This window comes from Augochlora pura, chromosome 4 (genome assembly GCF_028453695.1).
Source record: "Augochlora pura isolate Apur16 chromosome 4, APUR_v2.2.1, whole genome shotgun sequence".
Lineage (NCBI taxonomy): Eukaryota > Metazoa > Arthropoda > Insecta > Hymenoptera > Halictidae > Augochlora > Augochlora pura.
In genome coordinates, this window is record NC_135775.1 from 28,078,706 (window position 1) to 28,102,049 (window position 23,344).

Genomic DNA, 23,344 nt, shown 5'->3' on the forward strand with positions numbered 1-23,344 from the left:
TGTACGTCCTAATTTATTTTCCATTCGTCGACAGCGATAAAGAAGCACTAATGAATATAATGACATTCATTTACACATGCGCTTGCGAATATCAACTATAATTATGTAGCGCTGCACAACGTGACCTAGTCACGTTGTTAAGTAGTGACTATCTTCCAAACATTTGGACGACTCACGAAATATTTTTCTCGTTGAATAGCGTTCTTTATTTCTGCGTACCGCATGTGTTACACCAAGAAACGTTGAGATTGTTAAAACATTCTAGTTCTGCGTCCAGTACTCCGCCATAAGTGATGTTTGGAATTGTAGGCTGTGTAATTGCAGACCGGTATTCTAAAAAACAGCCCGGGTCTCGCTCGATAGATCAGGGTGGCGATAAATTGATAAAAAAAACGTTGGTAGCCAGGCGTGACATACCGTCACTGAAATAACGAGGCGACCAATAATATCATGGGCTAGTCCAGGTTTTGCAAACAATTATTTGCTTTGCGTTACATGACCATCCTCGTAAATAAGTCTGGGTATACGCGACCCAAAATCGCTGATCAAACAGTTGACGGGCAACCGTAATTACCTAGGATACCGAAAAGAGGGGGAAACGCGCGGAAAGAAGCGTACATCGAAGAAGAAAACCGTGTGCTCACGTGTTGCAACCGATAGAATAATTTGGAAAATTTCATACGCTCGACCTTAACGATCGTTCCGCGAGCCACAACTGTTGTCACGATGTTTTCCTTTAATTACTCTCGAGCAGGAGGAATTACAGGACTGTGAAACTGCCAGCGATACGGATGACCGAACGATAATGGAGAAAAACAACGATGAATAAGTATGGTCGGACGCTCGTATGGTAGCATCTGGATGACCGTGATTTCGAAACGACCGACACCTATTGCAGGCACCGACGCTGTACACGTACTTTATTACTGTTATATAACATTACGTTACAGGTCACATGATCGTGAGTCAACAGGTATACCATACTGGTTGCAATTCGACACGGCCGACCAGGCTTTTCGGTCCTAGATCATCGTCGTGGCCCTTTGCAATTGAAGAATACTCTAAGTAGGCAAAGAATACTGTGAGTAGATTTTAAGTTTTTAATTTATAGTTACATTATTTTCTTCGTTTTCAGTGTAGCCAATCAAGATAGAACTTTTTTTTATGTTGTGAATGTAATCGAGAAACAATGTGCACGTGTACGTAGACCTAAGACGAAACGAAACGTTTATTTTGGGAACTTCGGCGGATTTATGCGATTTAATGTTCTAACGACACAAGAAGCGGTCGATCAGCCGACGTTAGCAGCGTTACCATGCAGAGAACTAAACCAACACTAGGACAGGAATTACAGATTTATGCTAATCGACATCTGATTAATATTGCCAGCGCGAATTGCTCGCAGTTACTCCGGTAGATGCTGCGCCATTTTCAGCGGGCCGTGGTTGCACGTGAAAGAATGCCGGGTTAATTGACACCCTTCTTCTTGGCTAAATCGGGTTCTAGATTGTTAATTAGGCAGCATGCGGCGACATTGTATTTTATCCGCGGTGCAACGGGGTCTTCTATGCGTAACGGAACATTATTGTCGTCGATACCGTGCATGATGCCATTGTTAAGCAAATAGGATGTTTACCGTGACGATCATACTGCCTTGGACGTGTACAAATATCATCTTTAAAAATTAAGTTCGACTACTGCGTCATTCTCAAAAATCAATATTCTTAGCAGTCGTTTACGTAATGTTCCAAAGCTTAGAAAAATGGGACAACTCTAAATTGTTGCTAAAAGAAATTATTTCCAGTAGCGAGGTGGAGACTTTTGTCTACTCTGCGGAGATCTTTCGCAAGTAATCTTAATAATTGTCTAAGATTCCTACAGAATGCAACGTTGGGCATTATTCGTTGTTTCGCAGGCGCATCAGTCTCAGGCTTGCTACTTGTTAGGACAAATATTGCGCCGTCGTAACCTCCGCAAAACATAAACCGCAGTCCCAGAAATCCTCCTTTCAAGATTTCACCGTGACACCCACGTCCTAATGGATACGTCCGTGAATTTCATACGCGGATCCTTCGCGAAACCGTCACGATCTCGCGGTTTGCCTCGCGGCTACGCGCAGGTGCATCGCAGATTCCTGCAGGCACGTGCAAACGTTACAAATCGCAGCTCCAAAGTCACCTTAAATAGCTCAGGTTTATAGTCGGACATAAAGGTAAAGGAACGATTTTAGCCCTCCACGGTCTGACTACAAACATTGTTGCATAACATACCGCGGACTATTAGAGAAAGAGAGTTCTCCCAACAGCGTACTCACAAAGCATCTTTAAAATATATCAAATCTTACGCTACTCGTAGGACTACTCTTCGGATTTGTATAAACAATATTATTACATCGAAGGTCGAATAAAAGTTAAAGTAACAAGAATATGAAAAATTAAATAGAAACGACGTCTAGTTGAGCTAGTTAGAAATCGCTGCAAAATGAACGAAAACATGGACTTTAATCGACGATATGATCTCAGTTCAGTTCCGTTCAGTTAGTCACGTCCGCGAAGACGATTAGACTTTTGCTCGATATCCTCGAAGATAGTGGAAAATAACTGCAGACATATATCTTTTAACACCGCTAAGTCGTTGCGCAACGTTGCAAACCGACTTGACTAATCAACCGAGTATCCAGAGTCGTGAATAAATACATATTGTGCCGAGCGCGGCCGTAGGCTTGAAAACGATCGGCGACCTTGTCGTGCTTTTACGTCGACGCAGTTCCACATCCTCCGACGCGTCGCACTGAAAATAAACAGAAAAAAATTCCGTGTCACGGCACACTTTTTTCCTTGATTTTTGCATCGAGGTAATTCGTCCGACTGCCATTGTTCTGTCATTGAACCACGTCGGACAATGAGTAATTCGCCGATTCCACTTACTCGTTGCTCACTTCCGTTATACTCATCTTCTCAAGACGCGACGCCATGCGACAGAGACGTAGCTCGAATCGTAATCGGAATAGCCTAATCGGATGTAGCAACCGACTTCGTCAACGAAGCTTTCCCCTCGTAACGCTTTCCAATTTATTTTATCACGCGAGCACGACTTCAAATATGAACAAGGAAATTGTTCTACGCAGCTCTTTTTTTATAACACTCAACAAGCATCGAGAGTACTTACAATATTTTACTTTATTCAGTAATTTATATATTACTTTACCTTTGACTTTGTAATCATATCAGTTTCATTTTTCAGGAAAGTAACTCAGAAATTCGGCAAGCGTCACGTCGCGCCAACGCTAAAGGACAAATTGCGCGAAGGAAATAAGACAGGAGGGTCAAAGTCGGACAGCAAAATCGTGCAGCAGGTTCTGATAGTTGTACAGCAGGACACGGTGGATGACTTCAAATTGGAGCAGGTTGAAAATAAAGTCGGTAGCGAAATGAAGGGTTGCAGCGTCGCGAGAAACGCAGATGGTAGAAATGTACACACTGTACGTACCTTTCGCACGAACACGAAAAGAATTACAGGCGATCAAGCTGACGAGACATCAGCCAGGAATTATTCGAATCTGTCCGGTGGTAACCTGCTGTTAGAATCGACAGCGAAGTCCATTTATTTGGACATTTCTTTCGCGGTCTCGCCACCCTCGGTTCATCCATTTGGTCGATTCCTCGGCATCCGTTCGCCCCGCTTCCGACTTTCCTTTCTCGTATTAAAGCACCGAAAGTTCGATGGCCCCCGAGATCCATCGATCCGTTCGGTGTATCGCGAAAGTACGCTCGTAAATCGTGTCCAAGTTTCTCAGTTAAAACCGAGGGAGGCGTGTCGCCGAATTATTTGTTCTTTGGTCCGTTGGTAGAAACTTTCGTCGTTTCGCTGCTCTCGAGACCCGCGCTTCGCGCGAATTCTGGCAATTTGCCCTCGGCTACGCCGACGGTTCAAGTGTGAAAACACGATTAAATCGTGCTATTTGATTCTGCACACCTGTGTGAATCGATTCCGTGGGTCCCCCTATCACGAAATACCGAATAATCGAGTCACAACATAAATATTGGGACCGAGGTAATTAGAGGGAGTTTAAGCTCTCGTTTCACTCGCTTCTCATTAGAGAAATTTGTTAACGACAATAATTCTCTTTTTTTTCTGTCCAGAAAGCATGGTCCAAGTAAAATAAGGACATACTTATTGAGGCGAATTAAGTTTTGTTCTCGTTTCCATAATTCAATCAGTCTTACGGAGTCTTCTTTTCAGCAGTCACGACGAAAATTGCCGGATGATTAGCACTCGCCTGATGAGCAGAACAGTAATGGAAGGCTGCGAGTTTGCTCCGAATAGCGTCAGAGTGTCCTTAACAGGTGTTCGAATTTTCCTCGGCACCGGTACGCGTGCCTCGAATAGAGCGAACGAGGGAATTTGCTGTTGAAGGTCAACAGAATAATTTTCCACGGTGGGACCGTGTGTTGGAGCGAGTTCCGCTGGCCGAGCCATAAACGGGAGAAATGGGATGTGGCGAGGGAAATAAGTCAACCTGATTTAACAAGCATAAATGCGCGAATTTGCCCTATGCGAGGAGAGGCAGGGGCCGAGCCACGTCTTGCTTCGCCTCGCCGTTTCCCAGTGGCCTACTAAAATCCACGTTGCTCCGTCGAAAGCAGGAAGAGAGGGCTAGGCGGTTCGTGGATTAGAAGCGAAGGGAGGAAACCGGCGAGAACACTCCCAGAACCGCCTAAGAAAAGAAACAAACGTCGCTCAATCGGGATTGGATGATCTAGAATTCGATTGGCTAGCTTATCATTCTACAAAGTTCCCGCTAATGGATATTGTGCTGGCAGGAAATCGCGTTCCCTCACTCGCAAACTATGATGGTCAAAGAATAATGTCGGTCACGATCATTCCCAATTTACGGATACTAATTGAGAGGAGTTTACGGCCTGTTCTCGCCTGTGATCCACCTCGTAAAATTAGTCGACTGACGTTTCAGAAACTTTGATTAACCCTGCACAGTGGAACTTTAAGGAGAACCTCGAGACCAGAAAGAAGAAAAAGCAGTACCTTTTAATCTTTTAAATGGAGTACCTTTCGCTGGCCTTTTGTGAGATTGACAATTATACGAGGCTTCTACGATCTTTCTCTCTAAGCTGCAAGACCCTATGACTTGTTCTTAGGATGCAGTATCGTATCTCTTAAATGGATGCCTTCGTCTTGATGGATAGAATCTGGAAGTCTTCTTTGTAAGCTTCAAGAGCATAAGAATTGTACTTATGGTATAGAATCCTGTCTCCCATTTGCGGGCTTCGCTTCCTATAGATAAAATTGTCGTTTTCGACGAATGTTAACGGCTTCGAAAGTCTCCGGTTAACTGAAAGTTTCGCACCCCGTCTACACCAGATTACCTTTGATTTTAAACAACCCCGGCACCGTGAACGGATTGGTCAGTGAGTTTCGTCGGGGATTTTTGCCGGGTCCGAGGGAATTGCGCTTCCAGCTTATCGAGCCATTGAACTTCCTGGACGTCTCAAGGCGAGAACAGCTCACGAGGCGGTTCGTGTCTGCGTCAACTTTACTCTATACCGGTAATTTCATTAAACCGAGGGAGGAAACCGCAGCGTACAAAGGGATGAGTCCCGGCAAGGGTCGTCTCCATCCAGGATCTAAAGTAATAAAAGCAGAACCAAATGCTAAACGATTCGCGAATCACGCGAGGCACGCGATCTACGAGAGCCCTAGATCTGTCGAGAACCTCCGGAGAATGAAAATTCGCATGGTAAAATATTTGTCCTAGACTCTTTTAATTGTGTCAACGTCGTCCTTGTGCTCGTTCCCCTAATCCGGCAACGAGCTCACCTTTTCGAACGCACGGAGGCATCCGCAATGTTGACAATTCTCTTTAAAAATTCAAGTAAATACAAATTGTATTTAATGCTATTTCTGCTTTCCGTGGAGGTTACTACTCAGAGATTAAATAGACCGCACAACTACGTATCATGGAATTTCCCGCAATCATACGCGATATAGTAATGTCGATAAAACGGTATCTTCGCTGACAGTACGTAAACGACCAAGGTTACCAATAAACTACTAAATGTAAACTAGGAAGCTACCTGCATATCGTACGTAATACGAAATAATAGGTATCAATTTTTATTTATTAACACTTCATTATAGCATAGCTTAATGCTAAAAGCACGTTGATTTTTTGCGATTTCAGTATTTCCTTCAGCTGTTTACTGAGCATTCTATGCACCCGGCGGAATCGAAATCAGGTCGTTCCGTTGCGCGTTATAGAAAGGGAGAATCAACGTCGTGACGGCTGTTAGCGAGACGCTCGAAGTGCAGCGCCGATGCACTATGCACTATGAGTTGTTTGAGATTTTGCACGACCCTGGTACACGGAACATCACGTGATAAGGAGTTCTCGGTGCACTTGATCGCCGATTGGCGTTTTCGTGCCGCGTGCCATAATGGGCGCATCGCACCGAAACGAGAAGAAAAGGGGAAAAAACAGAGCGAAACTAGGACAAACGGCACCTCCGGCTAGAACGATCCGTTCGCACTTGCGATCGAATCGGTTCATCACTCAATTACGCACATCCATCGCGAATATCGTTCTACGTCTCGACCATTCTGAAAATAAGACCAATCGAATTGTTTCTGCACAATATTTCCGTGAGAAATATTTACATTCTCTGGAGAGTTTTTAAATTAGAAAACCGACTACACCATAGTTCCCAGTTTCCTTAAACTGGGAAACGCATCGAGTCTAACACGAGAAGCAGTGCGGTCTATCTCTCATCGATCACGGTTCCATCAGCTTTGTCAGAACTTGATCCGCAAAGTTTCTCGTATGGGGGAGCTGCCGAATCGATGAACGGTAGATTAAAACGTTATTTGATTTCACGGCGGAGACATTTGAAATTCGAACGGTAGTTAATTTGGTTACGGAGTTACAAGTAATGGAAAGGGTTCGGCAGCCGTTCAGAAGCCAGGCGTTCACTGAATATTTTTCGCGTGCGAACGCTTGGTGTTCCGTGAAACGTCGTGCAATTTGATTAGACAGACTGCGTTCCCCAGCGAAGCGTGAAAATCTACTGGAAGCCTCGAATCCTCTGTCGCTTTGGGCTCCGAAGCGGTAATGATCCAATCGGAGAGCTAACACGCTAAACGTTTACAAACATGCCCGGCACCCAGCGTTATCGTTCGCTAGTTTATCAGAAGTTGGCACCGTTGATGCTACGTGACTACAATTTTTGACCAGTATTTTTTATTTATCGAGGAACGTCGACGTAAACACCTGTTGGAATCTGAAGATCAGAGAACTCAAGTGTTCGTTCAACGATCCCAAAAGTTCCATAATATCGGAGTAGAGGGCAAATAATCAATATAATAAATTTTTTTGAAGATAAGGATTTAAGACAGGCACAACGATGTTGATATAAAAGATGAATGAAAATTAAGTAAATTTGTAGTAAGCTTCACAATCAACACGACACGGGCTCTCTGTATCCGCTTACGCGTGCATGCGACAGAAGCTGGAAATACATTGGACTCGTAGAACCTAGAACCGAGATTTCTCGGGAGCAGTGGGTCACCTATTCTAGTCGGCGTGATGCCGACTAGATGAAATCCTAGATCGACGGTTACCATAACGACCAACGGTTCTCCCTTTATGATTTCCTCACCCCATAGTACCGTATACGCCATAGTGACCCTGTAGAAACCCGTGGCCTTTCTATTCCGCGCGATTACAGGTCGAGTCCCTCCATTCAGTACCCCCATTCTGTTTTTTCTGGGGGCTTTTCTATCGGGCCGCCTGCTTGCGACAATTCCCTGACAGATTTCATTCGATGGAGAACGAGGAGAACTGTCAATCTTTTGCCCTTTAATAATATTTCCATCTAGAAGTTCCCTCACATTTTAATTGAAGTCAGAGAGCTAAAAAAAGGGAACAGAAGAACGCGCTTTGATTCGTGGATTATCGGGTTCCAAAGGTACAAAGCACCTCATCAAGATTCTAAACTATCAGCGCATAGATAAAAACCACATTAAACTTCATACAACTTTTTACTGCAATGTGTTTTAGGCAATCGGGTCAACTGCAGGCTCCACGGTCCGTTAATTACGTAACTTAGCCCGTTTGTCGGACGAAGAAAGGTATTCCGCGCAAAGTCCTCGGCACAAAAACAATGTATGAATATTAAATTCGACTGTCTGTAACTTGAAAAAAAAAGAAACAGAAATTATTGTTTTACAGGCGTAGATACGTCGACCTCTTTTGTTGGAGACGCTCTTATAAGGAAACAACCGACGGTCGTTTGCGCAATTCTCGAACACGCTCGGCAGCCCGCTCAGAATTGTTCCTAGGATCGCGGAGGAAAAGGTCCGAACGCCAAGGTGACCGGGACCTTGAAGACAAAAGTGACTACCTGCGTTGAGCGTAATGGCACGAGTCATACTGCTTCATGATTCGTTGCGCCATCCCATCCATTTATGTCGATGCACCAGCACCCGACAGTCGTTCCATTGATGAACCACCCTTTTTGTAGACACGGGTGCGAAACGAGCAGCGATCAACTTATTAATTGCTCGAGGAATTAATCGAGAGCCAGTCTTTGCTGGTCGCAACGAGCAAATCCTATACGTGGTTTAGAACTTTCGTTTTTCCATTATCACCCACTTCATCGTTCTGTTTGGAGAATGCGTTACGAAACGCTGCATCCATTTAAATTGATTACCGCTGAGGCGATACGGTGTTAGTCGCGAAATTGTAAGCTTAGAGGAAGCATTAACCAGCGTCCCTTTTACATTGTACATTTATGCGCAGACACGTAATTACGTTAAGCTCCTTTTGCTACCTGCTCGTTACAAATATTTTTTGCAAATTGATTGATATTCGGGAGCAGAATTAATCACAGTGTTGTTTCTTTTATTTTGAATATTTATGAACATCTGAGAATAGCTGGTACGACAGCTGGCTGAAGATATTTTGACACGAGCTTTCTAGTGCTTCATCTGACTCCTCAGCTTAGAGTAATCCATTTAAAATCAAAAAGGCTCTGTTATTCCGGTTGTGAGATAACATACAGCTTTAACTCTGTTCTGCTCTGAGTAACCTGAATTGATGTACTAATTACGGTACATAAATGCCAGATTCCCCACGAATAGTAATATGAACTCTGAGAATGACAGATCAAAGGATACGGCTGAATCAAAGCGTAAGATTAATGGTACGTATTGCAGAGAACGATTATTCCTGTGTGTACGTTATGGCAATATGAACGCTTCCTTACCGTCGCGACATTGTTTTAGGGAGGGGGAAGACGATTGTCTCGTCCTCGGGCGTACCTGCTCGTATACACATGCTTTCCCACGGTGAAAATCTGTTATTTTCGTAAGTGCGCCCTGTCGTATAACCAGGAACAACTTGCGCAACAGATTTTTGTTTAGCGTAACGTCGAAATGGAATTAACGAAGCCAGACGAGCTCGTGCATTGAATCATTGAACGTAGAAAATCAGAGGATCGATCTCCTACGCCGTGGCTACGTATACAAAGATATACGCCGTTGTTACTTTCCAAATAAGAAGCGAGAGTAATCGCGCACGCGATCCATGCTCTTTATTTAATTACCGACTGAACGGATCAGCAAAGATCATTTTCACCGTGCTTGAAAAATTCTCATCGGTTCCTCCTTTAATTCACAGGTGTCCGGCGTCACGGAGGAAACAGGAAGTTACCTAACGCATTTTCTTTTTACGCAACTATAACGTGGAAGGATCGAAGGTAGTCGATTGGAAAATAAATACTGCGGCTGCTTAAATGTTTTATTATTGTTATGGCTATGATTTTCACTGAGAGCACGAACAAAATAGACTTTGAAATTAAATTGAATTAAAATACCTGCTAAACGAGAATATCATTATGTATTGTCATAAAATTTTTCAGCTTCTGAAAACAAGTAAAAAACAGGCTTACTTTGGAAATATAGACAATTGGTTAGTTTGAAAAATATATATTGATGAAAGTAAAATTTTAGTTTGCAGAAGAATGGTCTATCATAGTTTTTACCAGTGGATCCTTGTTCAGAATGCTAGTTACAGTTCCACGAATTTGTTTCAGGGCTATGTCGGTGCTATTAAAGGATACACAGGGTGTTGGTAACAGCAGGCGCGAGGTTCGCCGCCCAAATGATTCAATTCAGCAATTAAGCCGATATACAGCAACTCGGACGACGAAAACACTCAGTGTACCTTGGATACATACTCGTCATCGAGTTACATCATTAGTCGTGAATCCAATAATAGACTGTAATGAATGAGCTATGGTCAGCATTGTTACGCTCGACAGTAGCAGACGATACTACAAACTAATTCGTCTCACAATCCCCACGTGATAGCTGTATTCGATATTTATGTAAAGAATAGAGAGCCCAGAGGAATCGATTTCCCTGTGATTCGCCAGGAGGTAATCGCGGTTATGATCGATAAACGACACCAGTCGCATACCGGATCTTAGTTATTGCTCTGACGCATATCTAAGAACTACCCAGTACAATTTCTATAACATTGTTCAATTTATGAATCAATCAAGAAGTTATTTGTGAAGGTTATTGGAATGGGTTAAGGTCGCACTTCTGTTTATTTTAACGCTGGTTGAATAAAATTAAAATGGTAGCTATAGAAACGAGTGTCACAATTCCCACGTTAATACTCGCTTCACGGCTGCTTTAGCAACATAATTAAATGCGCGGGCAAAGTCTTTTGCAGCCGACTATAGAGGTTCCTGTAGTAGCTCGGTCGATAATGCGTTTAATGTGTCGCAAATGTGTTTCCGGGCGTAGACAATACGTTGCCCTTAGGTGTCACGATGCGTGACGCATGTCCAAATAATTGCAACATCACCGCCGATGTACAAATAGAGGATCTGAAAATAAAAATAGGTCACTAGGGAAGGATTCCAAATGTGAATGTTTAGGAAATCCCAGATAAGTTTATCAGATTGTCTGAAACAAAAGTTCTAATACTTGGAGCCCCTTAGCTTATGCTATATAGTTGCATCCCCTTACGATATACTAGACAGATACATCAGAGGGGAAGTTTCCTCTGGTTGCATATAATTGGTTAGAACATAATAAGTAAATCTTTCAATTTTTCAATATTTTGAAATACAATAAGTAGCATAAATTTAACAATGAAGCATGAGTTGATTTTATTAGAATGAAAAATTTCAAAAATCATATTCTTGCTCTGTAATGTTGGTTACCATGCTTTCACCCCGTATTGATGCAACCTACTTTATCCGCGGTGTATTTTATCCAAGTGTATTCCTGGGAGGAGAGGTTAGTTTAAGACGTATTATTCTATATTGCGTTTAAGGAAACGTTTGTACTAACAACATTATTACTTCAGATATTACACGTTGCTACAAGTGTGTGTTCAAAAATATTTGAAGAAAATGTTACGTGTCGGAGCTAGAACTGTACGAAACGCTTTAGGAAGAAGTTTTGCAAATGCACCGGCTCAGGCACAAACAGACTCGACAGCCTTTAAAGTTCAGGATACAAAAGATTTTGATGATCGCGTAAAGAAGTCTAAGGTGCCTGTAATCGTTGACTTTTTTGCAACGTACGTGGATTTCGTTTTCCTTACCTATAACTTGTTTTTGTGAAAAATAACCTCCAATGTATGCAATATCTGTTGTAGATGGTGCAATCCATGTCGCATGCTCACACCACGCATAGAATCAGTAATCGCGGAAAAGCAAGGAAAAGTTTTATTAGCGAAAGTCGATATTGACGAGAACAGTGACTTGGCTTTGGATTACGAGGTCAGTTTAAAAAGAAAACAATTCTGAACTCGAATAATAATTAAAATATGTATATTACACAGGTTGGCTCTGTACCAGTATTAATTGCTATGAAGGATGGAAAGGTTTTAGAAAGAGTTGTTGGTCTTCAAGATGTAGATAAGCTTAAACAGTTTGTAGATAAGTATACAACAGAATAATGTAATTTATTTTAACTGCAATCATGATTGCAATATCCTGTAGTTGATGGGACACTTATATAATTCTTTGTACAAGGATATTTCCTGTTAACAAGTACAAAATGGAACTTTTTAACAGTGTATAGCCCTTAATTTATAGGGAATTGTTGAAATTGTTAAATAAATCTTGTACGTGTAATAAACTGATAAATTTTATTATTTACAAATACTTAATACAGTTACATGTACAACAAAATTTATGAATTGCAAATGTGAAGATATTACAAAATGAAAAGAGAACTACTATAAATTTATAAATATACAATTAAAAACAATGTTGAAGTTCAACATTTAACATTTAATTTTGCTAGTACATCTAATGATCATTAATCAATGTGAAGTACAAAATGATCTGACACTTTCTTTAGTATGTTTTCTGAGCTAATTATGTTTCAGTAGGTAAAGCTTGCAAAAGCTGTCTTGCCCTTTGATAAGCAACAGTTTCCATTTCATCCTTGTTTCCATCATTCTCCTCTATTTTCTTTATAACATCCATACCCTTTTTTAGAAGTTGTTCCCTTGCCATTCCTTTGCACCCTTCGAAATATTCTAGAACTGTGGGGAAAATGTCATTTGGAATGCAAGTTTCATCTAATAAGTTATCTATTAACCAAATTTGCCTCAGTTTCTCAAATTTCCATTCACTTCTTGCATGTTTCCACTGCAAATGAAAATTATACTATTACAATAAATGGTTATCAACATTTTTTAATTTTCTGTATTTAGATAAAATACCTTTGAAACATAATTCAGTCCCTTCTTTATTATTTCCAGTCTGTTGGCCTCTATCTTTTCATTTTCTTTCTTTTCAAACTTTTCTCTTTTCAGTTGTCTTTTAGAAGGTTGCTTTGGTTTCTTTATTTCACTTTCCTCAGCTTCTGTATTGTCCGGATCACTCTCTGCATTCGTAACACTGAAACAGAATGTTACCAAAAAATTCTGAAAGCTTGAAATTTGAAAATAGCAACGTAAATAAAAATACTTTACACTAATCTTTGAAGTTTTTTAGGACAGATTATTCCATCATTCGAATCTTGTTCAATCTTATTTGTTTGTACATCAACAGAATCATTTGCTTCTCCATCACTTTTTTCATTATTAGTGCCATTTGTATTGTGGCTGCTATTTGATTTTTGTTTTCTTTTCCTCCTCTTTTTCGGTGTTACTTTTTGCTCGTCAGTTTCCTGTATTTGGTCGACATTATTGTCCGATGCGTCTGTAATGTGAATTAATTTATACATTGTTTATGATCAAAAGATCCTATTCTAGATAAAATATTAATCATAATGTCACACTCTTAATTTTATGAACAGTTCATAGTAGCGTTACTGTCATTTACACAGCTTACAAAATATAATATAATTGATCGTAAATAAAAATTGTTGGCTATTCACCTTCCAATTTATCTTTTTTTCTATTTCGTTTTCGTAACTTCGGATTTTTAACCTCAACTTCTGACGTACCATCGGATCCCATTGCATGCACGTTTCAATTAATTGTTTTATGTACTAACGTAATGACGAATTTGCAATGTTAGTGTAAAATTTGTTAAACTGTTATCTCGTTGGAAGTGAATAATACGTATAAGAAAATATAAAGAATTCTTATTCACTTTTAAAATTGATTACCGCCGCAAGTACATGTGGATGCTAGAACCTGTGATACAGAAGAAACAAGAATAAGAGCTTAAAGACCAGACTCAGCGGGATGAGGAAAAATTTTCTGTTTCTAACAAAAAAGCTTACTAATGGAGATATTAGCTTCAATTACAATAAGCGATTGTTATTTGATAGTATGTACATACAACTAATTTACTATAAAAGTGTAATTGTACATACATACACATATGTATGATGTCAAGTTCAGAATGTAGAAATCTCTCAATTCAAGAACTATATCCAGGGGCAACGAGACTCTTCAATTGAGAGAATACAGCGAATTGTTGTGCTTCGATTGGCTGACGATTCACAACTGAATAGTGCTGCCCTCATGGACAACGACAAAGAGAGGAATTAGCAAGTGAGGAAGACAGCACGACATTTCTCGGAATTATAATAATTTTGATACACCCTGTATACGTCTGTATTAATTGCGCGACAGCAGACAGTTTTTCATCATTACAAACGGGTTACATCGGATTACAGGTATACATTGTCTAAAAATGATGCCTTTAAATAGTCTTAAAGCTGTTTTACGACCTATAAGTGTTAGGACGCTGTTAAAAAGGTATGTTGAAGTTCATAAAGTTACAAATTCCATGCTTTATCAAAATTTTATATTGTTAAAGTTGTGAGGTTAATTCATGTTTTGTAGATGTGCGACTTCTGATACAAGTTATACCTCTAGACAAAGTAGAACTGTTATAGACGACGAAGATGATCGTAATAAACCTATAAAATACTCAACTTCTAAAGCAGCAACGTGGCCTGCTAATGGTATTCGTAACGATAAACCTGCTCTTCAACCATTAATTATATCACTAAGTTTAGGTATTTTTCTTCTTTATTTCTGTGTTCTTAGAGAGGAAAATGATATTGATGAGAGTCTAGTTAGTATGAGCCCAGAAATGAAAGAATTTTTCATGGGTATTAAAAAAGAGCAGGAAAAACATCAACTTAAATATTTGAATAAAACAACATAATGTTTATATTGTAGTGTTGCATGGTACGAAGACGTGTTTATTGTATTACACAAGTTGTAAATAAATAGTTATAAGGGGTATAAAAGTTCACCCCATATTATATTGTTTACTATCTTATTCCATTCAATGGGCGGATGTTGAGCAATTGTGTCTGGTATACATTTGATCCATGTGTGCTGCCATGGTGCAACAACCATTGTCATTATTAATATAATTGGTCCATCAGCGCAATGTGAATGTAATTTAATATTGACAATACCTGATTAAAACAAATTTTTATATAAATTAATAGACCAGGTAATTACAAGTTCTGTTACTTACTGCGTGTACTATGAGACTGCAGAAACCATTTAATAAATGTGTATACTGGCATAATTTGAAGGTAAAATTTTAGTCTAGTTAGGAAACCTCCAAAACCAATCAATGCTAATCTGAGCTGTAACAAATAATTATGCAAACAATTGTTACTCTACTAAAATTTCGGAATAAGAATTTAACATTGAATTTAAAAAAATTGAAGGTGGCTCATATTCTATGCCTTATTAAACTAATAATAAAAATTTATTGACTTATGTACCGTAGTGAAAACAGCATAATATACCCACGTTGTTGGCATAAGAAACAAAAGTATTGTAAATAAGAGTGTACCCACGAATAGTTGATCTGGTTGATACTGACAGGAGTCCACTCTGTCCCGTAGTGGATTCTTTTTTTTACCTAAAAATAATCTAACTAATCCTGTGATGCCCTTTAATTGAATGTTGAAGAGCCTATTGTAAAAACCCAGTTAATTATCAATTTGAATTCTTTAAATACCACATTGTATTACCTTGTTGCATATACATAAATGCAATATGCATGAAAGCTGACAAGAGCTAATAGATCTGCAGCTATCGCTATTTGGAATGTAACACCCAATCTTCCAAGTAGTACTAACATCTCAAAAGCAAAATCCATTAAAGGTTTCATAAATATTAAGAATGTCCACCATAATTGTATGTGATATTGAAAAAATTTGCCAAGCATATTATTTAAGGCATGATTTAATTTTAATCCGGCTGGCACACCCATCAGCCAGTTGATTAAATCTTTAAGTAATGTCACAACTTTCTGTAAATGATTAGACATGAAGTTGCATGTTACTAAAATATGGCTATTATTATATTAAACTTTGTACTTGCCTCTGCATTGTTCAAGAGAATTTGAGATGGAAATGTAGGTTCCAGATAATGCAATAACAATTGCAACATGAATATTCCTAATAACATGTCTGTCATTAGTGCAAACACATAATTACCAGTTTTTAGTGTGAACCTCTTATTTCTTATTACTGTAAACGACATCCATTTAACATTCTCCAACCATCCATGAACATGTAAACCAAGAAATGAGTATTTAAAAATTGGTAACAATTTATTTGTTATTTTATTGAGGAAAAGAGCTGGGTAAAAATATAGAAACATGTGATAAACCAAGAGAGTTTCCTTTACATAAGTTAATTTTCCTTTCTTTTGCAATTCTCCTTCTACTTGTTTATTCTGCACAAATTCCATTAGCTCATAAAAGTGGTCTCCAGTTGTTGTTTTTTGTTCAAGCAATTCGGTCTCTCTGAGAGCTGTTTGATCATATATGATAATAACTGTATGGCAACTTAGGGTGGAAATCTTTTGACTATTTACGGTAACACCCTTTATACCATAATCATAAATGTTTTCTTTGGAAGTGTCAAAGCGTAAAAATATATGAATCCAGTCTATACATTTCTTATCAATATGCCCACATTTATGTTCTGCATCAGAGTAATATCCGATGATATTGTTGCTGCATTTTATTGATTCAGCATTATCCGTTCTACTTATTCCAATAACATAAAATTTGTTTACTCCTGTGTTGTCATCATATAGTACTTTGCCGAACAAGTACCCTGACTTCTCCTTGCAAAGTTTGTTTGGTACAAAAATCAACAAACTTTTCATGTTATTTATTTAAATTGAATTCAATCGTATATTTATAAATATTTTTTCATTGTGATCTCTTTAATCGTAAAGTATTTATTGAATAGTGCTCGGTTTGAATTACCTGGGGACAGTGACATGCTATCAGTTTCATATGAATGGTAATACAGTTGATTCTGTTTGGTGACAGTCTAATCCAATGTTATTTTCTTGTGTTGTATACAGATGATATATCGTCAAGCGATCAGCTGTTTCCGGTCTATAAAAAATATTCAAAGTGGTCAGGCCAATCAGTCATGGATCAGTCAGTACACATACGTTGTGATCATGCGTAAATTAATACGACTTGTGCACACCATGTGGAAGACTCTGGCATCAATCTATCTTCATCCCTTACCGTGCTTTATCCATATTGTAAATTTAACCAATTTAAACATGCCTCACATTGTCATTATAACTTAACAATTCACAATTTAAAGACATCTACAAGTGTTCAAACATCTTTTAGCATTAGTAACTGTAATGATATGTAGTTAAAAGTTCGAAACCATCGTGTGTGATTAGTACCAGAATTCACCGCACGGTGTATACAAATCAGGGTGCAAATTGTGCTGTACAATATGTACTTCTCGGCCAGAGGTTCTTGGCCACCCTGATGAAAATATGTACAGGTGGTTCAATAGAGAACCACGAAAAACCCGGCTAATTAGGTACTTTTAATTAAATAAGCAGCGACTCGACTGACCAACTCGAGTAAATGAAGAGAGTGTGATGAGGTTGTAACGCGTGGCGAAATTCTTGTCCCTTAATTTCCTTTTGGTTGTCACGGATAATGTTGAAGGAAGAGCTGGAAACAAGCACGCCAAGAAATGCTGATAACTCGCACACGATTGCACCGGACTCAGGAAGTAACGACGTGGCCAAGGAGTCGAGCCAGAGGCTTGCGATAGAAGAGAGTTTGGCCAGCAAAATGTTCTACGCCAGGGAAATCTGTTTTTTTCTCGCAGTCACCTTCACCGCCTTGACTGCGTTAAACTGCTCGTAAGATTTAGGTTATGTTAAATCTCTGATTATTAGATTTATTAGACCGCAAATCTTGTGCATTTTTGTTACTAACAAAATTTTTAAGTACAGAAAAATTTAATAACATTTTTACATTAGTTTTGGTATAAAATATCGTCGGATTGCAAAAAGATATTTTCCTTCTGGTCTAATTTATAAGAAAGTATTTAATAAAAATAAAAATGTATGTAAAGATCATTCTTCATATATGTTGCAATAGATGGTTTATTATAAATTAGAAGATACTGTCATAGTTTTTGCATTTTGTTTTTATTTTTAGATCACCTAAAGTGTCAAAGCCACCCACAGCCAAGCCATTCTTTAATCATAGTTCAATTGTGTTAGATTTTTATAAAGGTCATATGGAAGCAGTGATAGAAAGGGCCAGAGAATCAGATTTCAGTTTTGTTATGTACTATGCACCATGGGATGCCGAGAGTCAAGCAGTGCGACCAGAATTTGAAAAAGTTGCCGAGTATTATGATTCACAGGTAAATATTGAAAGCTTGTCAGATACTGAAAAAAAATTAGTAAAAGTACTAGAAAAAAAAATTATAATAGTTGTTGTTTCAGGTATTTTTTGCTGCTATTAATTGCTGGCATCCCAACTCTGAATGCAGAGCACAGTATAAAATTCAAAGATACCCTCTCTTAATGCTATATCCGGCAAGAGAATCTGGTGTGCAATACAAAGGCATTCGTACTTCACAGTACATGATTCGTTTTCTTAATGCAGCAATGAATCCAATAGTTAGGATCACCCATCCAGATCAGCTGATAGAATTAATTGTGAATTATGATGTAAATATGAATAAGTAATTAATATTTTAAATTATTGTACACAGAATATGTAATCACCTGTGTGCACTATTCCAGGCTGTAGTAGTAGGATATTTTAATTTCACGAGGTTAGACAAAACTCCTGGTTACAAAGAATTTCACAAGGCTGCTATTAGTGCTTTAGAGAGTGATCCTAACAGAGAATTGGTCTTTGCTATTGTTACCAGTGCATTAGCCAGTGAAAGGGATCATTACGTTTATAAATTTCCATCTGCAGATTTGCTGATGTGGAATGAATCTCTTGTAAGTATATGAAAAGTTTTTATAAAGGAGTACATGTCAATGCGCGATGTATAAAGCAGAAACATTTGCATATATAGGATGATTAAATGAGTTTGAGAATTCAAATGTTTAGAGGTATCCAGAAGATTCTGAATGGACTTCCGAAAATATATTAAATTGGATTACAACATCCCTTCACCAACCAGCATTATGGCTACAACCTCCAGGTGTAAAAGCACTCACTTTAGCACCATATTTGAAAGAGGGGCCTGTACTTTTTCTCTTCACACCTCGTAATCCTTTACACGTTGAAAATTACAATTATAATTTGGTGGGTAATAACGTAGAGAAAAATTTTCCATGTGAGAGACCTACAATAAAATTACTATTAATGTTTCAGATTAGAGAAATCGGACTTCAATATTATAACTACGCGGATAGCCTCTTGCCTAAAGATATCTTCGACCGGCTCAGTTTTAATCGCCGTACTGCTATTAATAGGCACTCTGAGAGAAACAGGCAATGTATGAAGATCCTAAAAGAGAACAAAAATCAATTAAACGAATCGATCATTAGTGTTTCTATCCAACGATGGATTAATGATAGTTGTTGTGCTAATGTTGTAATAAATAAATGTTCTTTATGTAAAAAAAATGTTCTGAACGATGCGGAGAGGATAACATCCGTTTGCAGACTTGATTCGGATAAATTAGGCCACGTGTGTAAAGGTGCAGATATTTTTAAAGTTTCTACTGTGGAAGATCTACAAGAGAAATATGAAGTTTGCTGTAACAAAGCTCATGTACCTGTGAAGCTACAACAAGGGTTTAAATTTAAAAGGTACGAAAATGCTTATCAGATACACGATGTTGGTCACCTACTATCGTTCTTTTTTTAGTAGTGAAAGAAAGAAAGCGTCTGCATTTCCTGGACGGGAAAGTGATCCACAATCTGCCGAAGCTGTTAAACAAAATTACTTAAAGCAGCAATGTAAAAGGTGGATAGCTGCAAACAAATATCATGAGCCCATATTTCCACGCGATGATCCTGACCAACCGGATATTAATTTAAAGATTTCAGTTCGCAAAACGAATACAACATTGGGCCTGATAGCAATTGATAGTTTACACTACTTCTATTTTGCAGAAGCACTTGGAATAGACGTTTTGAAACGGAAAGATAAGACTGCTGTCGTGATATTAGATGCCGCTGTAAGTTGAACTTTGCTTTTGTCTTTGATATTATGATTTATTAGTATTATTAATGTAAACTATTTTTCCAGCACGAAAGTCAATATGTCATGCAGGATGAATTTAATCGATATACACTTATACAACTTATAAATAATTACACTCACGGTTTTTTACAACGGACTTTACGATCGAGTAACTCAAGGCGTTACGCTCAGAAGTTTAAAAGTAATGTTACTTGCGACATGGAAGGTGTGCAGAGCATATGTATACCAGAGTTAACAACTGAAACCTTCTTAGACACAATTTTAGATCCTATGAAGGTAAATTAGATGACGAATTAACATACAATGATACAAAGTCAAATTATAATTATAATAGAACATTTATTAAACTTAATGATCTCTCTGCAGGATGTGGTTGTGATGTACCATTCTCCTTATTGTGCATTTTGTAGCGCGATTTCATATACATATTTAACAGTGGCTCATTACCTACGTAAAATGGATCATCTTCTATTCGTCAGGGTTGACGGTGATAACAATGATTTACCGTGGGAATATAATATGAATCGATTCCCATCCATTCTGTTTTTTCCTGCCAAAAGGTAATTACAACGTAGCCAATTTAATCGAATTCTGTGATAAATCTTATTCTAAATTATTTCAGAAAAGAGGATAGCACAGTGTATCCGTTTTCTCTGCCTATTACCATTCCTAATCTTGTTAACTTTGTTTTGGCGAATTTGGATGAAGACTTGCATGTCGAAGCTCTTGTAAATATTTGTCAGTCTGGAGCTGGAGAGCAACCAGACAAATGTATTGCTCGAACACGTTGGCTGTGTTTAGATATCATTGAACAATTGCTCCGGGATTATCGAAAATTTATTAGACACATTAACTTACTCGGAAGGAAGCATGCTAAAAACAAGAGAAAAATAATTTTATTAAAGCTGGCGCATATTAAGGACATACATTTGATGTTAGGTACCACCGTCGATCTCAGAAAGGATCAACAGAAAGTGAAACTCATTAGGAGGAAGTATAGAAAATATTATAGAAATATTAGGTTAATCGAGTTAGATAGTCAAATTAATAGTACTCGAACGGAAAATGCTATTCCACGACAAAAAATTTCTGGGAAGGAAACAATTAAAAGCGAATTGTGATATAAGTTTAATGATAGGTATATTCTGATAAATGTTATTTTACTTGAGTTTTTTCATGACCTCATACGACATGTACAGTATATACCTCACAAAACTTTATTTTGCAAATGTGAATCGCGTCCATTTAAAGTGTACATTTATTCTGTAAATGAATGCGACTGTATATTTGAACACTTTCGTGTCGCTTTTGTGAACGTCCATCACAAAAGAGGTACACGTTTATTATTTATGATTTTAAACGAAACATTCCTTCTTAATACTCAAAATTTGATCTTCAGACACATTTAGATTAATGTCGAACATTTCACGATAGGAATGAAATGGTTTTTTACGATGATCAAGGTACTTTCAATTTTTTCTACCGTTATAATGTGAATAATTAGAGACAAACTTTATATACTGCATTAAAGTTTTCGCAGTGTAACGTTGTGAAAAAAATTCTAGTCTTCTTTTAGTTCCAGAACTTTTATAAAGATTTTCGAGAATGATATGTATTTATAGTTGCTATTCTTGATAAGACTATTTTTTCCAGTGTATTATGGTTCTATTCAGGGAGTGTACATACGGTAGAGTTACTCATCTTTGATTAATATTCATGATTCTTAATGCCAGGACAGTGAAATGAAGCTCGCACTATTCCAAGTGTAAAACAGCAAGAAACGACATAGACAACAAGCCTTATTTTTCACATTTTGTTTTTTTAGAATATTAAATACTTGAAAGCAGACTAAATTAATTATATAATAGTTTTTTTAAGGGAGAAGGTGACCATTCAAATTATCTCTTGCCTAGTACAATTTTATTTTTGTCTGGCACACTGTGTGATTTGCACACACATTTACTAAAATGTGTGTCACCTGTACATTTATGTAAATATTGTTACACATAATAATAATAATAAAAGCTATATGTTGATATATGAAGGCAGTGCAAGAAACTTCGTAATCGTTTAGTCATAAGACAATAAAATAACGGAGCGGAGCGAGGAACAGTAATTAATCGTGGCACCAATAAAAATTTGAATATTGTTTTACATTAGTAAACAGTTAGAATATGACTCGGAATCTATGAACCGTTGTATCATAACCTTATACGTACGAAGATCGGATTAAACGCGTGATAAAATAGCGTGGGCCGAAAGTGGCCGATGGGTCGCGTAATCTTGCGTTAGTCATTCCCCCCGTTTGCCTGATTTATTTATGGGTTGGGCTACTTATTCGATGTAATGAAATTCCTAGTAAAATGACGCGTGATAAGAAACCTGTTTCTTCCATCGATTCATATGCTGATTTCCGATTAACGCATGACATTGGACCAATCAATATGTAGCCAATTTAATTTTTTATCATTTTCATGATACTATAGCATCAGGACATCGTTTCAACGTGATTCCTGGCAATTCCGTTGTCTAGTTCCTGACTAATAATACATTTGTCTAGCATTACATCACGGGCAAAAGAATAGCATCATCTATGAAAAGTTTTTGCAAGGAAGATGAACTGATTTCCAGGAGATGGAATCAGGAATCATCGTCTTAGCGGTAAATTTTTAACTGCTTTCATGTTCAGAGAATTCTCTTTATCCTGAATTCATCGTCCGCGATGCGAAAGTACAGTTACTAGTTACCTTTTACAAGGTGCATAGAAACGAGAAAGAAGTATCTGTTACGCGAATATAAATAAGTTTAGCGACGCAATCCGAAAACTGGAACGTATATTAGTCTCCACAATCGAAAGGATCTGAATTGTTATCTAGGATTACAATAGGGTTAATTAGAAAAACTTAAGTTAGTATTCTTTGTCTCGATTCGGTGTTTACAGATAATGATGACATCTTGCAGTTTTCGTGAGCTAAATTACATAACAAGTGTAACAGGAAAGTCAGACGGTCCAGAAAAATGGTAGAAGAAAGATGGCGCGGTGTTTGATCGGACGTTCGAGGACTTCAGTGAAATTAAGTACTCAAAACGCTGTTGTTGTTTTATAAAAATATTTCAGACAAAATCTTAGTTTAGCCAATATGAGATTCTTATTGAGATGTAACAATGTCCTTTTATTTTGAAGAACATTTTTATCGATAAATATATGATTAGATTGTCAGGAATTGATGAAAGAAAATTAATCGAAAATGCTAAATAAAATAGCTTTAATTGTCAGTACTATATTAATGTAACGTATGATTGCAAGGATTTCATGATTACTTATTTCAGGCAATACAATAGTTAAAAAAATACTT

General features: G+C 37.9%; 6 protein-coding genes across 9 annotated transcripts; 5 read left to right on the forward strand and 1 right to left on the reverse strand.

Moving 5' to 3' along the window:
- Window positions 1-831: 831 nt before the first annotated feature.
- On the forward strand, window positions 832-8,254 carry LOC144468584 (uncharacterized). The gene is made up of 7 exons (XM_078178160.1): window positions 832-850; window positions 967-1,081; window positions 3,244-3,481; window positions 4,243-6,122; window positions 6,200-7,979; window positions 8,072-8,176; window positions 8,243-8,254. The coding sequence occupies exons 1-4, from the start codon at window positions 832-834 to the stop codon at window positions 4,270-4,272; spliced, it is 402 nt and encodes a 133-aa protein (XP_078034286.1). The 3' UTR covers window positions 4,273-6,122; window positions 6,200-7,979; window positions 8,072-8,176; window positions 8,243-8,254.
- A 6-nt stretch (window positions 8,255-8,260) lies between these two features.
- LOC144469479 (uncharacterized) lies at window positions 8,261-10,928 on the forward strand. 3 transcript variants are annotated; one of them, XR_013493982.1, is made up of 4 exons: window positions 8,261-9,215; window positions 9,298-9,770; window positions 9,933-9,982; window positions 10,107-10,928. XR_013493982.1 is itself a non-coding variant. In XM_078179824.1 (3 exons), exons 1-3 carry the CDS (start codon window positions 9,158-9,160, stop codon window positions 10,303-10,305), a joined length of 336 nt encoding a protein of 111 aa, XP_078035950.1. In that variant the 5' UTR covers window positions 8,261-9,157; the 3' UTR covers window positions 10,306-10,928. The 3 variants fall into 3 exon arrangements, 1 of the variants encoding a protein (XP_078035950.1); XR_013493983.1 differs by lacking the exon at window positions 9,933-9,982; XM_078179824.1 differs by lacking the exon at window positions 9,933-9,982 and having other exon boundaries at window positions 9,692-9,770.
- A 295-nt stretch (window positions 10,929-11,223) lies between these two features.
- Window positions 11,224-12,174, forward strand: LOC144469477 (thioredoxin). The gene is made up of 4 exons (XM_078179822.1): window positions 11,224-11,325; window positions 11,396-11,611; window positions 11,690-11,813; window positions 11,876-12,174. Exons 1-4 carry the CDS (start codon window positions 11,270-11,272, stop codon window positions 11,990-11,992), a joined length of 513 nt encoding a protein of 170 aa, XP_078035948.1. The 5' UTR covers window positions 11,224-11,269; the 3' UTR covers window positions 11,993-12,174.
- On the reverse strand, window positions 11,931-17,490 carry Pig-q (phosphatidylinositol glycan anchor biosynthesis class Q). Its single transcript, XM_078178161.1, has 10 exons — window positions 17,373-17,490; window positions 15,854-16,886; window positions 15,502-15,782; window positions 15,250-15,442; window positions 14,994-15,108; window positions 14,746-14,931; window positions 13,426-13,509; window positions 13,019-13,247; window positions 12,767-12,944; window positions 11,931-12,692 (listed from the first exon to the last, which is right to left on the reverse strand). The coding sequence occupies exons 2-10, from the start codon at window positions 16,646-16,648 to the stop codon at window positions 12,417-12,419; spliced, it is 2,337 nt and encodes a 778-aa protein (XP_078034287.1). The 5' UTR covers window positions 16,649-16,886; window positions 17,373-17,490; the 3' UTR covers window positions 11,931-12,416.
- LOC144469478 (uncharacterized) lies at window positions 14,062-16,147 on the forward strand. The gene is made up of 2 exons (XM_078179823.1): window positions 14,062-14,257; window positions 14,345-16,147. Exons 1-2 carry the CDS (start codon window positions 14,193-14,195, stop codon window positions 14,670-14,672), a joined length of 393 nt encoding a protein of 130 aa, XP_078035949.1. The 5' UTR covers window positions 14,062-14,192; the 3' UTR covers window positions 14,673-16,147.
- On the forward strand, window positions 16,931-22,026 carry LOC144469476 (thioredoxin domain-containing protein 11). Of its 2 annotated transcripts, none has more exons than XM_078179820.1 (10): window positions 16,931-17,668; window positions 17,970-18,180; window positions 18,263-18,490; window positions 18,566-18,772; window positions 18,885-19,082; window positions 19,152-19,591; window positions 19,650-19,962; window positions 20,034-20,264; window positions 20,355-20,548; window positions 20,611-22,026. In XM_078179820.1, the coding sequence occupies exons 1-10, from the start codon at window positions 17,460-17,462 to the stop codon at window positions 21,107-21,109; spliced, it is 2,730 nt and encodes a 909-aa protein (XP_078035946.1). In that variant the 5' UTR covers window positions 16,931-17,459; the 3' UTR covers window positions 21,110-22,026. The 2 variants fall into 2 exon arrangements, with proteins under 2 accessions (XP_078035946.1, XP_078035947.1); XM_078179821.1 differs by having other exon boundaries at window positions 19,653-19,962.
- The last annotated feature ends 1,318 nt before the right edge of the window (window positions 22,027-23,344 follow it).

Bases quoted from the DNA above. Each gene is read 5' to 3' on its own strand.
- LOC144468584 (XM_078178160.1), top strand. The intron at 1,082-3,243 runs GTGAGTAGATTT...TTCATTTTTCAG, and splicing joins CTAAGTAGGCAAAGAATACT to GAAAGTAACTCAGAAATTCG. The intron at 3,482-4,242 runs GTACGTACCTTT...TCTTCTTTTCAG, and splicing joins ATGGTAGAAATGTACACACT to CAGTCACGACGAAAATTGCC.
- LOC144469479 (XM_078179824.1), top strand. From the start codon at position 9,158: ATGAACTCTGAGAATGACAGATCAAAGGATACGGCTGAATCAAAGCGT. The intron at 9,216-9,691 runs GTACGTATTGCA...TTTAATTCACAG, and splicing joins ATCAAAGCGTAAGATTAATG to GTGTCCGGCGTCACGGAGGA. The intron at 9,771-10,106 runs GTAGTCGATTGG...AATTTGTTTCAG, and splicing joins ATAACGTGGAAGGATCGAAG to GGCTATGTCGGTGCTATTAA.
- LOC144469477 (XM_078179822.1), top strand. From the start codon at position 11,270: ATGCAACCTACTTTATCCGCGGTGTATTTTATCCAAGTGTATTCCTGG. The intron at 11,326-11,395 runs GTTAGTTTAAGA...TTATTACTTCAG, and splicing joins GTGTATTCCTGGGAGGAGAG to ATATTACACGTTGCTACAAG. The intron at 11,814-11,875 runs GTCAGTTTAAAA...TATATTACACAG, and splicing joins ACTTGGCTTTGGATTACGAG to GTTGGCTCTGTACCAGTATT.
- LOC144469478 (XM_078179823.1), top strand. From the start codon at position 14,193: ATGATGCCTTTAAATAGTCTTAAAGCTGTTTTACGACCTATAAGTGTT. The intron at 14,258-14,344 runs GTATGTTGAAGT...CATGTTTTGTAG, and splicing joins GTTAGGACGCTGTTAAAAAG to ATGTGCGACTTCTGATACAA.
- Pig-q (XM_078178161.1), bottom strand. From the start codon at position 16,648: ATGAAAAGTTTGTTGATTTTTGTACCAAACAAACTTTGCAAGGAGAAG. The intron at 14,932-14,993 runs GTAAGTAACAGA...TGTTTTAATCAG, and splicing joins GCAGTCTCATAGTACACGCA to GTATTGTCAATATTAAATTA. The intron at 13,248-13,425 runs GTGAATAGCCAA...TTCACATTACAG, and splicing joins AAAAAAAGATAAATTGGAAG to ACGCATCGGACAATAATGTC.
- LOC144469476 (XM_078179820.1), top strand. From the start codon at position 17,460: ATGTTGAAGGAAGAGCTGGAAACAAGCACGCCAAGAAATGCTGATAAC. The intron at 18,773-18,884 runs GTAAGTATATGA...TCAAATGTTTAG, and splicing joins TGATGTGGAATGAATCTCTT to AGGTATCCAGAAGATTCTGA. The intron at 20,265-20,354 runs GTAAATTAGATG...ATCTCTCTGCAG, and splicing joins CAATTTTAGATCCTATGAAG to GATGTGGTTGTGATGTACCA.